Source organism: Schistocerca gregaria, chromosome 6, assembly GCF_023897955.1.
Source record: "Schistocerca gregaria isolate iqSchGreg1 chromosome 6, iqSchGreg1.2, whole genome shotgun sequence".
NCBI classification, from domain to species: Eukaryota; Metazoa; Arthropoda; class Insecta; order Orthoptera; family Acrididae; genus Schistocerca; species Schistocerca gregaria.
The window spans coordinates 283485542-283500908 of NC_064925.1; the positions used below are offsets into that span (position 1 = coordinate 283485542).

At 37.4% G+C, this 15367-nt stretch overlaps 1 protein-coding gene across 12 annotated transcripts in view; it reads right to left on the bottom strand.

Moving 5' to 3' along the window:
• LOC126278045 (receptor expression-enhancing protein 1) overlaps positions 1 to 15367 on the bottom strand; it is a 628988-nt gene that overhangs the window by 13614 nt on the left and 600007 nt on the right. For 4 of the 12 annotated variants that reach the window (XM_049977821.1, XM_049977822.1, XM_049977817.1 and 1 more), the window contains one exon: positions 4891 to 5043. The exons of 4 other annotated variants lie outside the window; for them this stretch is intronic. In XM_049977821.1, coding sequence (XP_049833778.1) covers positions 5026 to 5043 — 18 coding nt within the window. In that variant the 3' untranslated portion in view covers positions 4891 to 5025. Of the gene's footprint in view, positions 1 to 4890; positions 5044 to 8125; positions 8462 to 15367 lie in introns of those variants that run through there. 4 more of the 12 variants (XM_049977813.1, XM_049977811.1, XM_049977810.1 and 1 more) reach the window with 2 other exon arrangements.

Here is a 15367-nt window from a genome sequence, read left to right on the forward strand (position 1 = left end):
TCGTGTATGGTAAGTACTGATGAAACATGCAAAACCATTTGATGCCATCACATTTGGTAAGGAGTGCATTCTGACAACTAGTGAGTCCTTGTCTAGCACTTTTAAAAACAAATTAGAGATAATATCAGCTATCAGAGACATGCTCCTGCCAATGCCTACTATAACAAGAAAAGTGGAATTAATGGTGTAAAATATAAAAGGTCAGCTGATAACAGATTTGCAAACCTGCTTGTGTTTCTCATTGCAGTTAAATGGATTAGTTAGATGGCGGTTGATTTGCCTCAAGTTATGATTTTTGTAATACTGATATTTTTGGATTTCAGTGTAAAGGTACACTTGCTTCCAGTTTTGATCTCAAAGAGAATATTTTTACAAAGCATTCAAATCTCTCACTTCTGAATATAATTTGCCAATTCAGAAACTTGTGTCTATTACTACTGATGGAGTGCCTTGCATGGTAGGCAAACACAAATGATTTGTTACCTCATGTGCGAATGACAAATCTTTCCCACTTCCATTAAGTGTCATTATATCGTGCATTGGCATGTGCTCTGTTGACACATTTTCAAAATGACATAATATGTCACAAAAACTGCAAATTAAATTCACACACAATCACTACTGAGAAGAAAGTTTAGAGTGCTGTTAGAAGAATTGGACAGCCAGTTTGGAGACTTGCTGTTGCACATCAAAGTTTGATGTCTGAGTACAGATAAGTTTCTCAATGGATTTAGGGAACTTCTGCCAGTGATAAAATCTTTTGTGTCTGAAAGAGAGGATGATTACTCAGAACTGTATGATTTGAGCTAGTGGTTGTATCTAGAATTTTTAACTGACATGACAGTTAAATTAAATGAGCGAAAGAACTTCAAGGAAAAATCCAAACTGTCATAACTCTTACGCCTTGCAGAAAGTGTTTAATGCAAAATTGATCTTTTGATAGCACAGTTCCAGAAATTAAATGTAAAATACTTTCCTCAAACACAGTCATAACTATCAGATCAACAAGCTACAAAGTCAGCCTGACAACACTGAAGACAGACTTTGAAAACTGGTTTTCAGATTTCAAGGCACTGGAACCTGTTCTAGCTTTCACAGCTCAACATTTAAAAAAAAAAAAAACGGATGTGAAAAGGAGTACTCTTATCTTGTGGTGATACTGAACTTGAATAAGAAACAATTTGATCTGAAAATAATGTTTCCTTAAGTCAGAATATGAAGATTACTTTTGGAAATTAGTGAGTGTAAAAACCTATCCTAATGTTATAAAAGTGGCATGTTATGTTTTATCACTTCTTGGAACAACTTACCTACATGAGACAGCATGAACATCGTGAACTCAAAGTGTAAAAATATATTGACTGATCCTTTCAGACTGCATATGGTTGTCTCTAGCAAATTATTCACCAGATTGTAGTTAACTTGTCAATGATATGCCAAGCCAAGTATGCCGCTAAACATTTTCAAAATGTATGGTAGCATATATTTTAATTTTGTTCAAAATTGGGTGCCAGACCTACGACTTTGGATGTAGAGAGAATTACCTTTGATATGTTTTAAGTAATTAAAATGGTTAATTATGGCTACAGTGTTACTTTGTACTTAAATCTTTATGAATTTTTCAGTCAGCAGATCTCCAAATAAACTAAATAGAATGTAGTAGACCTCAAGTCTAAAAAGGTTGAGCACCGTGTATGCAGAGGATGCTACAGTGACTGTAAGACTGTGATATCATCAGTGACTAAGGGTTTGTTAGACCTGTTAAGAAAGTTAGATAATATTCTCACTTAGAAAGAATTAAAGGGCACAAACTTCAGAGTATGTGGAAACTCAACATCAAAAATTCAGTATTGAGACTGAAGGTGGGGAGCACATATGGATAAAATTCTAAAGTATTGTTCAATATGCTACAGACAATTATGTTCTGAGTAAGGTTAGTAGCCAAGTCAGAAAGTAGTTATGTAAACAGATAGTGCCCCCTCATAGATTTGTGAGAAGCCATAATCTAACTGACAAACAAAAGCTGAACAAAGTGAATATGAGAGTAAGGAGAGCAATGAGAGAAGTATTCAGCGATTTGCAAAGCAAAATTTTGTCTACTTATCTGACTAATAACTCTAAGAAGCTTTGGTCTTACATAAGACCAGTAAGATCTAAATAATCTATTCACTCATTCAGTGACCGCGCTGGCACCAGAATGGAAGATGACAAAGAGAAGGTCAAAATACTGGCAGATATTGAGATAAATGAAAAACATGGATTCTGCAAATAAGCGATCTTGCAAAACTCAGCTCACTCTGTATACCCATGAGATCCCCACCATTATGGACACTGGTGTCTAGGGTGACACCATATCACTTGACTTCAGGGAGGCTTTTGATACAGTACTGCACTGTCCTTTAATGAAAAAACTACAAGCTTACCAGATTTGTGACTGGATTCAAGATTTCCTTGCAGATTAAACTCAACATGTCACTCTTAACAGAACAAAATCAATAGATGTATAAGTAATTGCAGGAGTATCTCAAAGAAATGTGATAGGACCTTTACTGTATAAAATACATAATATGTGCAAAATTTAAGTATGAAAGTAACTTTTGCATAATGTATCACTGCCAAGTAACATAACATGATAAAGCATGGACCATACATAGAAAGTACTGCTGCAGTATAGTGCAGAAGGTAGCTGAAAGAAATACACAATAAAACAAACAGAAATGACATTTTTATTCAAAGACAATAATTACACTGAGGTCACAATGTTCCCAGGTGCATCATGTGTTTCCACCTCTCGCCATACGAGTATACGCCTAGCACTGTCAAATACAATTATTTTGGTGACCCAGGTGTTATTGTGTGTGGACACGCAAGGTTGCATGGGTGCACTGACCTTCAACTCTTTGAAAACAGTACTCTCACTGATCAACGTTATTGTGACACTGTACTCCTTTCCCATAAGCATCTTTTCAGGGGTGCTTTTGGCCTCGACTTCATTTCTGTGGACGATAATGCAAGACCATGTGGGATTGCACAGATGGAGGAGCACTTGAAATGAGAGGATATTCAGCAAATGGAGGGACCTGGCCATACTCCTGAGTTAAATCCCGTACCATTCTATGCGTTGGGAGATGTATTGCAGCATGTCCACATACACCATCAATCATCCAGCATTTGTCAACTGTATGGGTGGAGGAATGGAATGCCCTACTACCAGATCTCCTTACCAACTTAATGGCCAGCATGGGAGTGCATAAGGAGCGTGTTCTCGCATCCATGGCGATCACGTTTTGTAATATTCAGCTCACCATCGTGAATCATGGTGACTTCAGTGTAATTATTATTGTTCAATAAAAGTGACATTTTTGTTCACCTAATTGGGTATTTCTTTCATTCACCTTCTTTCCTATACTGTAGCAGTTCTTTCTCTCTGTCGACCAAGTGTGATCGAGCTATGTTGCTTGGCAGTGACACATCAAGTGAAAGTTACTTTTGCCCTTAAGTTTTGCACAACAGTATGTATATTTAAATGATCTAGTGGATAAGGCTGGAATCTCCACAGGCTGTCTGAACATGATGGAGCTGTCTATAAGAAAGTGGGAACTTCAGAAGACTTCAACCAACTTCAAGAAGATCTGATGAAGATTGATGAAAGGTGTAGGAACTGGCAATTGACCCTAAATGTAAATAAAAATTGTGCATATACAGAACAAGAAATCCACTATTGTACAATAATACTATTGGTGACAAATTGCTGGAAACAATAATTACCATAAAATATCTAAGAGTAACAATCCACAGCAACTTTCAAACCTTTAGTGGAATACTCATTAAAACAAATAGTAGGGAAAGCAGATGTCAGACAGAGATTGATAGAAAGAACCTTAAGGAAATGTAATTCATCCTTGAAAGCAGTGGCTTACAAAACTATTGGTCAACCAATTCTTCAGTACTGCTCATCAGTCTGAGACCCTGACCAGGCTGGATTAGTAGAAGAGATGAACAAGATCCAACAAAGAGTGGCGCATTTCATAATGGAATTGTTTACGTACCTCATAGTCAGTGTGAGAGCATTACAGAGATGCTAAACAAACTCCAGTGGCAGGCAATACAAGAGAGGTGTTATGCATCCCAGAGAGGTTTATTACCGAAATTTTGCGAGTATACATTTCGGGAAGTGTCTGACAACAAATCACTTTCTCCCAAATATATCTTGTGTTACAACCACAATGAGAAAAATTGAGAAACCAGAGGCAATATTGAGAAACCAGAGGCAATATTGAGGTCTTCTGACACTCATTCTTCACATGTGCTATTTAGAAGTGGAATGTGGAAAGGGGGAAGGGGGGGGGGGGGGGGGGGAGGCTTCATATAGTGGTACCAGAAGTACCCTCCACCATACACCGTAAGGTAGTTTGTGGAGTATGGATGTAGACATGGATGTTTCTGTAACCTGTATGTTTTAGTCAGAGAAGATTTTCAACATTGCTGTTTTTTTTGTAAAATATGCTGGATGTGGCTTCATTCATTGCTATTTTGTGATATAATATGATGATTCCCTGTTTTCCTGTCCTGTCCTATACTATACTCTGGTTTTCCTTTTTACCCAGGGTCTGAGATTCTTTACTATTTAGGCCTTGAATAGCATTACTCCTTTCCCTCCACTCTATTTGCTGGATGATGGAACATTTGGTTCTAAAGCTAGCAGTTTTGTTTCATTATGATCATGTGTGTATCTGCAACACCTGTAAGTAGAAGCTGTAAATTAAATTTGGATATCATTAATTATGGGTACTAAAAATGACTTGACAGGTGATATTGTGAACTAATATTGTGTGTTGCTTAATGATGCTTTCTCGTGTAACTCAAATACAATAAAAGACAAAGCCCGTCTTATGTTTTCACAAGTAGTAATTTTATTTACACAGACTCAAACAAAATGTGGAAGTGTTGTACATCTGCTATCACAAAATATGTCTCACTGATGGCTGGTGTTGTCCGGGTCTTCTATTTATATCATGGATTATATCATAATTTGTTAACAATCTGAAAAATAAATATTTGACCTGTTCAAATCTAACAAATTTTCAAAATTTAAACATGATGTCACATACACAGTCTTCCCTCAGGAGATACGATACAGAGAGGACACAGCATGAAGATGTGAAAACAAAAGTATTTGCAAATAGACAGAACATATAAGAAACAAGAGCATTTATGCCTAAAGCTAAGATTTCTGAACAAGATGTGATGAACAGAATTAACCAAAGTACCTTCTTAGCTTATTGAATGATGAGGGCATTAACTATGAATATAGCCAATCAGTCCCTGGATGTAAAGTAATAATCATAACATTAACTATACTGATATTTCCAGCCACGAATTCCCCACTGTCTTTTTTCTCTCTCTTTTAAGATGGTAATTGCCAAATTGGCAGGAGTGTGTTGTCAGCCTGACAGACGGACTGTGAAATGGAAACAAACTGATAAAGCCCAGTTGTTTCATGAACCAGTTTTCTGTCTCTGCAGAGCAATTATTTTAGGAGTGCACTCAATTTAACATTCTTCTTGTTTCTCTAAATTCATCATGTACGTTCCACAGCTTTTCACTGAACATCTTTTTATGTTCTTGGTCATATGTTATTGAACACAAATTATACAGTGATTGAATTTATTTATAGTAAATACATACATTTTACTCAGGAAAGTCTCATAAAAAAGTATCAAAAATAGTTCACAATTAGCGTGTGTCCCATAAATAAAATCAGTCCTGCTAGAGTTTTGGAAAAGTGATGTTTCTCTCAGTGAGTTTCACAGACAGGTGCTACATTGATTTATATTGCTTGCTATTTTGATTCATCTTTGGATGATCTCTCTGAACACAGTACAGGAGGATGAATACATGTTCAAAAAATAGAATTACCTCATCAACATGTTTTAGTTTCAGTCACTATGATATCTTCACCTTCACTATCAGAAGAAACTGAAGTCTCTTCTATGAACATAGCAAGCATCTCCCCATCTCTACATCTCATTTTCTCATTATGAAAAGGATATCACGAACTGAGAGCAGTAACTTTACGAAAACAATGTTCCACTCTCTCATATTCAACTGCACTCTTCCAGGTTATTCATACACTATAATGGTTATGTAATATTCCCAATCACCTTGAGTGTGCATGGAACATACATAATATTAGACAGTCACAACATATCAGCAGTTAAGGAAGAATTTATCCCTTATCTCTGTTAGTATATCACAAGTCTGAATGGAGCTCCTGGCCTAAACAATAAGTTAACACATTAGGTGTAGTGAAAGGGTTCATAGTAACTCATTAGTAGTTTCTTATAATACTGCATTTAGGAAACTGAGTAGACCAACATTATACTGTAGCTAAAGATGCCCAAATGCACAACTAATTCTTCCTCGTACCATAGACAAGACTCCTACAACAATGTGGCAAGGCATGGCAAATGGGTAACATGTAACGCAAAAATATAAAAAATAGGCTTCAGATGTCAATAATCCCCTAAATATAGTTCAGTTCCTAACTTCCTGAATGGCTCTATTAATGTGGTGCTTGACGACCAATACGTCGACTGGGCGAGCGTGACATCTCACGTATGCGAATGCCATCTTCTGCTGTACCAACTTCCTTTCCACGGGATCTTTTGCCACTATGCCAGAATGGAAGCATTGATGCAAGGTTTTCTATCTGTCCATGCAGCTTTGCAACTGGTGATTCTGCCATTTTTTTCGGCGAACGTGACCTGTGTTCTGATTTCTTTTCACTTTCCTCAGAAAGAGAGCCTTTTGATGATGACCTTTTAGATCTTGGAGGTGGCTCTGGTGCTTGAAGTTTGTGATATCTTCCTGACCGAACATCTTTCTTTGGATCTTGAAGTGAGTTTGAATTTGTTGGAATTTGAGAGTCATAATTTAGTGGGGTCTGAGAATCACAAATGCTGTCACTTCTGTTTGAAACTGTCTCTGCATCAAGAATTTTTTCAGTGCTGTCAGTGCTTAGAGATGGATTGTCAGCTGAGGAAATTGTTGCATTCTGAGCATTATCAAGAGCAGCACACAGCGTAGCTTGCAGACTTGGCTGATTATGGTCAGAATTATCATGAGAAATGCTGTTTTCCGCTTTCAAGTCTTTGTCGTCATCTGAATCAACTCTTAATGATGGCTTTTCAACTACAGAAACTATGGCTTGCTGGGTATTATCAGGAACTCCATGTGACACACCTGGTAGATTCAGCTGCTTATTGTTAAGCATATCACTGAAGATACTGTTTTCTGTCTTCCTGCCTTCAATATCACTTGCATCTTGAAAATCATCACCTATGATCTCTTGATACTCTTCTGCGCCTACAATGTTACTTGGACAGTTCATTTCAGCCTTTGCACTTGATGAAATCTGCTCAGAAGTATAGCTACCATCTTTTGTTTGAGAAAAAGCATTACTTTCTTCTAAAGTCTTTCCATCATTACAAGCAGTTTTATCTGCATCTCCAGGACTCTGGATTGACTCAGAAATACAGTCATGGCATTTCTCTTCCCTCTGCAAGGCATTATTTATTTCCTGTAACTGCTTTAATGGCTCTGTTGAGTTCATAACCAACACTTTATCACTTGCATTACCTCCTTTAAGGGCTTCAGACATAGCGGGTGCAAAACTTTCTGTACACAAATGAGGATTTACATCCACTGGAAGCAAAGTAGCTTCAGTTTTCACATTTTCTTGAGGAATGGTTATCAAACTTTGCATGTCTTTGCTCTCATCAACATTTGAAGTTCCTACAGAATCAACCAGTGGATCATCAACATTATTTTCTGAACTAGTTTTACATTGCTCAGAGATGTTTGGAAGCATGTTGGAAGATGATGATGACGTGAATGTAGCTGCAGAACCATTGTCAATTATTTCTTGACCCAAACAAATATTTACCTTTTCTGGCTCATTCACCATTTCAGAATAAGAATCAATCAACTCTTCTTTTGTATCTTTAAACTGGCACTCATTTAGCACATTTGGGGGAGGTACAGAAACAGAATCATAAAAATCATCATCAGATTCTATTGCTGAATTAATATCAGATTGGTTTGGATGGAAGGATTCACTCACTTTGATATCTGACATTTCCTTAGTTCCAGCCAATTCTAAAATGGAAGATGACTCAGTTCTGTGTATAGACTCCTTTATTTCTCCTTCAGCTAAGTGAAAAGAATCTTCTGGTTTTTCAGTTTGTTTTACCACTTCTGAAGCTTTAATCTCTGACAGTTTGCTCATGGAAACTTTCTGCTCAAGTTCAGCATTTAATGCTTGTAGGAGGGCGACTAACTCAGGTCGTAGGAGGTCAGCTGACATTGGCAGGGAATTGGAACGGGAACGAGAATGGGAAGGAGAAAGAGAACTCATGTCTAGGTCGTCGTTTTCTCCGAGGCTACATTCTTCACTGGCCTTTAAACAGAAATAACAAAATCTAAATGTGGTTTCTCGACTGCTAAAATAAACAACAGTGAAATCATATGTAAATAAAACATAAATTTGATAGATTTTCCAGAGATTAAATATAATAAGAGGCTTGAAAATTAATTACAAAATAAACAATACACTAAATCTAAAAAAATAAAGAATAAAAATAAGAAAATAAGCAAGCACACTATTAAGAAGAAGTCTTCAATAACAATGAGCACGTATCCTTTGCTTCACCAAGTCAATGTTTGTGGCAAAAATGTTTCCGCTGTGATTCAAACTAGGTGGAAAAATCAGGCACTTGGTTTGTTTTCTTTTCTTTTCTTTTCTTTTCTTTTCTTTATTTTCCCCCTATGGGCTGCACAAAAATACACCTATCCAGCTAAAAAGCTATATCTAAGTAAACAAAAACAAAGATAGGAAACCATTATCTGTAGCTGAGAGATGCTAGGCACGTAAACATACATTAACACACACAGTTTGACTAGGTTCACCCCCCCTCAAAAGCACCCTACAATTGCACACGCACGCGCACACGCACACACACAGTTATACAAATGCAGGAAATACATCCTATTGCATGGTAGCACCGAATTTTTATGAGAGCTTCTCCTGGCGGAATGGTAGCGGGTAGAGGAGCAGGGGAGGGAATAGCACAATTATGGCAATACGGAGTGTAACATGGATGGGACAATAACGGTGTGTGTGTGTGTGTGTGTGTGTGTGTGTGTGTGTGTGTGTGTGTGTGTGTGTGTGCGCGCGCGTGTGAAGGGCGGAGGAGAAAGGGGGGGGGGGGGGGTGCAAGGAAAGGAAAGAAGATTAATGTCATTTACTATATGGGACTTACGGATATTGAGCGAGCAAACATCTGAGAAACAGTTTGTTGTTACACACATATAGAAATCTTCACAGAATTGTAGCATAGTTGCCATACAATGTGGCTGCATTCACTAATGACCCTACATTCAAGTGTGTGTGTGTGTGTGTGTGTGTGTGTGTGTGTGTGTGTGTGAGAGAGAGAGAGAGAGAGAGAGAGAGAGTTGAGTATGTAAAAGGGAGCAAAAACAATGGCAGATCAGAAGCTGTAATTCTCTATACTACTATATGTTTGTAAGTGCCACACACCAATCAGCTATGGTTACTATCATCATTTTTTAATGGTTCCCATTTTACAACTTTCACTATTGTAATATCTAAATAAAATTATTTTTTATAGAATGAAATTAAGCACCACACTCCTAATGTGCTACATCAGGCAGCCAATATTATATTAGACAAAGTTAAAAATATAGGTAATATACTATAAACAATTATTCCTTTTTATTTCAAAAAAGTTCATAGTAGTCTTTATCCAAACTGGCATCAGATGACCCAGATAACAACAGAGTCACCTTCACTTGAAAATGAACTTCATGAAAAAAAACTGGATAATGATGACACAAAAAACATGAAAGAGTGCAGAACATTTTCATGGTAGAAGCACTGGTTCACAAAAAAATTACCATCACTTTGCATCGTGTAAGACTGTTGACATGGTAAGCATAATTTCAAATGCATATTATGAGTTGAGAGTGTTAAAAAAAAAAAAAAAACTTAACAGCACAAAAATTGGCCAGTATGTATCGGGGCTAGAGTTCAGGTTCTGTACAGCACTGATACAAATAAAACACATTAAGCCTGTTTCAAACACTAGAAAGTTCAGGATGGAATAACAGCAATATTAAGCAGAGGATAGATTGCTACTTACCATATAGAGGAGATATCGAGTCACAGTCACTCACAATGAAAGAGTGCTCTCTGCGATCCAAAGTCTCCTCTACATGGTGAGTAGCTATCTACCCTTTTCATATTTTTTTTTATTTTTTATTTTTATTTTATTTACACGTCAAGTTTCGTAGATCCAAATTGAGGAGCAACTCTCCAAGGTCACGGAATGTGTCAGTATATGAAATTACAATATAAAAGTAATAACAGACAAAAATAAATGTTTATGAAACAGAAAAAGTCAGTCCATAAGTGTAAGTAAACGCAATCAACAATACAAACAGAATCAGCTTAATTTTTCAAAGAACTCCTCGACGGAATAGGAGGTGTGACGCATGAGGAAACTCTTCAGTTTTGATTTGAGAGCACGTACATTACTGCTAAGATTTTTGAGTTGGAGTGGTAGCTTACTGAAAATGGATGCAGCAGTATATTGCACACCTTTTTGCACAAGAGTTAAGGAAGTGCGATCCAAATGCAGGTTTGATTTCTGCCGAGTATCAACCAAGGGAAAGCTGCTTATTCTTGGGAATAAGCTAATATTGTTAACAAGAAATGACATTATATATATATATATATATATATATATATATATATATATATATATAAAACAGAAAGAAACTTCCACATGGGAAAAATATATTAAAAACAAAGATTCCAAGACTTACCAAGCGGGAAAGCGCCGGCAGACAGGCACATGAACAAAACACACAAACACACACACAGAATTACGAGCTTTCGCAACTGGCAGTTGCTTCGTCAGGAAGGAAGGAAGGAGAGGGAAAAATGAAAGGATGTGGGTTTTAAGGGAGAGGGTAAGGAGTCATTCCAATCCCGGGAGCGGAAAGACTTCCCTTAGGGGAAAAAAAGGACAGATGTACACTCGCACACACACACACACATATCCATCCGCACATACACAGTATGTGTATGTGCGGATGGATATGTGTGTGTGTGTGTGCGAGTGTACATCTGTCCTTTTTTTCCCCTAAGGGAAGTCTTTCCGCTCCCGGGATTGGAATGACTCCTTACCCTCTCCCTTAAAACCCACATCCTTTCATTTTTCCCTCTCCTTCCTTCCTTCCTGACGAAGCAACTGCCAGTTGCGAAAGCTCGTAATTCTGTGTGTGTGTTTGTGTGTTTATATATATATATATATATATTTTGAGAGGCCAATGTCAAAATACCCAGACTTGTGAACAGGGATTGACAAGAGGTTCATGAACTTACACCACATATTGGCCGAAGCACCCTTTCTGAGCCAAAAATATCATTTTAGATTGGGAAGAGTTACCCCAAAACATAATACCGTATGACATAAGTGAATGAAAATAAGCAAAGTAGACTAATTTTCATGTCAAACGATCACTCACTTCTGATACCGTTCAAATAGTAAAAATGGCAGTATTAAGTCTTTGGCCAAGATCCTGAATGTGGGCTTTCCACGACAGCTTACTATCTATCTAAACACCTAGAAATTTGAACTGTTCAGTTTCACTAATCATATGTCCATTCTGTGAAATGGAAATGTCAGGTTTTGTTAAATTGTGTGTTGGAAACTGTAAAAACCGAGTTTTACTGTGATTAAGCATTAGTTTATTTTCTACAAGCCGTGAACTTAGGTCATGTACTGCACTATTTGAAAATGAGCCAATGTTGCACACAACATCCTTTACCACCAAACTAGTGTCATCAACAAAACAGAAATATTTAGAGTTACCCGTAATACTAGAGGGCACATCATTTATATAAATAAGGAAAAGGAGTGGCCCCAACACTGACAGTACCCCACATTACAGGCGTTACCAACATTATGAATAATGACCTTTTGCTGTCTCTTGCTAAAGTAAGAGGTGAACCAGTTGTGAGCTACTCCCTGTATTCCGTAACGGTCCAACTTCTGGAGCAATATTTTGTGATCAACACAATCAAAAAAATATGCCAAGCATTCAAAACCTTTTGTTTAGCCCATCCAGTACCTCACAGAGAAGAGAGAATATAGAATTTTCAATTGTTAAATTACTTCTAAAGCCAAACCGTACATTTGAAAGCAAATCTTGTGACATGAAATGATCAATTATCCTTACATACACAGCCTTATCGATAACTTTTGCAAACACTGATGGCACAGAAATAGGTCTAAAATTATCTACATTATCCCTTTCGCCCTTTTCATAATGTGGCTTTGCTATTGAGTACTTTAATCACCCAGGAAATTGACCATTCCTAAAGGAAAAATTACAAATATGACTAAATACAGGGCTAACATGTGCAGCATAGCACTTTAATATTCTGCTAGACACTCCATCATAACCATCGGAGTCCTTAGTCTTCAGTGAATTAATTATTGAACCAATGTCCCTCTTGTCTGTATCAATGAGGAGTATTTCAGACATCAATCTCAGAAAGGTGTTTGCCAAGGAAGTTATATTATTTCCTGTAGAAACAAAATTTTTATTTAACTCACCAGCAATGCTCAGAAAATGGTTGTTAAATACTGTACATATATGTGATTTATCAGTAACAGAAATATTTTTACTGTGAACAGACTTTATATCGTCGACCTTGTACTGCTAACCCGACATTCCTTCGCAACTGACCATATGGTTTTAATTTTATCCTGTGAAGTAGCTATTCTATTTGCATACCACATACTCTTTGCCTTCCTAATAACATTTTAAGCACCTTACAATGAACTACTGTAGCTCAATTGTGACTACTTCTAACATTTTGATATAATTCCCACTTTGTTCTACAAGATATCCTTATCCCACTAGCCAGCCACCTGGGCTGCCTATTACTGCTAGTACCCCGTTTACAACATTCTAATAGAAAGCAACTCTCAAAGAGCATGAGAAATGTGTTAAGGAAAGCATTGTATTTATCATCTATATTATCGGCACTATAAACATCCTGCCACTCTTGTTCCTTGACAAGGTTTAAAAAACTCCCTACGGCCGTTGGATTAATTTTCCTACATAGTTTGTAATTAAATATGACACTGGTTTGAGTGAAAAAGCCTTTTAGTCTTTAAATTTGTGCATCATGGTCTTAAAGGCCATTCATGCTTTTGCTAACAGAATGCCCATCTAGTAATGAAGAATGAATAAAAATATTGTTTATGGCTGTGCGACTGTTGCCCGGCAGAGTAGTTGGAAAAAACACAGTCTACATCAGATCATATGAATTTAGGAGATGCACCAACATCATTTTTCTTACACCATCATATACAAAATTAATATTGAAGTCACCACATATAACTAATTTATGGTACTTCCTACAAAGTGAATCAAGAACCCTCTCTAACTTGAGCAGAAATTCTCTGAAGTTGGAGTTAGGGGACCTATAAACAGCAAAAATTAGATTTTTAGTTTCACTAAATTCAATTGCCCCTGCACAACATTCAAATATCTGTCTATGGACTCAAATGGAATACTTTTTTTTAACATACATAGTCACTCCCCCACCCCGCAAGGATCTCCTTCAGAAACAGCCAGCTAATCTGTACCCTGGTAAAGGAAGCCTCTGAATTGTCAAATTATTTAAGTGGTGCTCTGATATACCAATAATTTCACAGTCAACATCTATAAGCAGTTCACTAACTTTATCTCTAATACCTCTTATATTTTGATGAAATATTCTAATACTTCTCTACTTGGAAACATTACATCCTCGGAAGGTGAGCCTTTAGTTAGAGGGACTTCCTTTAAGCAGGTATAACTATCAGCTGACTTCAATCTAAAAAAGGTGCAGAAGGTGCAGCTCTAACACTAACTACTACAGGAATTTTTCCAGGAGTGATCTCCTCCTCCCCCGCCCCACCACCACCACCACCACCACCACCACTACACTGTCACCTATAAGCTTAGCCAGCCTCCCCTTCCCATATTGTTGACATTATGTCCATTTTTCAGTCTATATTCAGCACTGCACAAAAAGAAGCATTTCTTGAAATTCTATATGAAAATGGCCCTGTCAGCATTCTAGATTTACGCAAAGAACTGAATATATTATCAAAAGATGAACTGCATAATTCCACTGGTTGTCTTTGTAGCCGGATGATCAGTGTCATAACTCGCCCTACAGAGAATCAGGCTCAACTCCAGGATTTGTTAGTTGTTTAATTTTTGTCCCCCCCTCCTCCCCTCCTGTACAAGGGACTACTTCTGACTCAGCAATTGGGTGAATATAATGCTCCCCACTATGCTTCAGAGGAAAACATCGCTCAGTTATAGTAACATGCAGTTATGTTCTCATATTAGAGGAAATATAGTGTTGATCATAAGTCAAATAGCATTGCTTTCAGTGACATGCAGAATAAAACCGATGGCAATCTACAAATTCAGTCAGCAACTTCCGATGTCAGCACACATGTATGAGAGGAACTGACCTTTGCAAAAAGTAATAACCCTAATAGACTAAAAAATTGGAAGACAGAACAGACAGTACTTAACCTCAGTATTGTCAATAGGTGCACACAAAAATACACAGCCCTATCCTTGCTTTTGGTACTAACAGTTCCTTCCTCAGGGAGGAGAGATGGAGAGGTTGGGGAAGGTTAAAAAGGGAGAACACGTCACTCAGGCCACAGGATTAAATGGAAGGGAATTTAATATTGCTCTAATGAACTAGGAAAATTGAATAAATTAGAGATAAAGAGAAAGGGTGGAAGGGAGGGAGGAGTAATGAATATAAAATTTAAAATCATAGAACAAGAAGGAAACAAAGAAAAAAATACAAAGTATATAAAAGTATGTTGAAAAGGTTGTTGTTGTTGTTGGTGGTGGTGGTGGTGGTGGTGGTGGTGGTGGTGGTGGTGCTGTGGTCTTCAATTCAAAGTCTTGTTTGATGCAGCTCTTCATGCTACTCTATCCTGTGCAAGCCTCCTCACCTTCGCGTAACTACTGCAACCTACACCCTTCTGAATCTACTTAGTGTATTCATCTCTCGGTCTCCCTCTACGATTTTTACCCCTCACACTTCCCTCCACGACTAAATTGATGATACCTTGATGCCTCTGAATGTGTTCTACCAGCTGATCTCTTCTATTGGTCAGGTTGTACCACAAATTTCTCTTTTCCCCAATGCTATTCAGTATCTTCTCATTAGTTACGTAATCTACCCTCT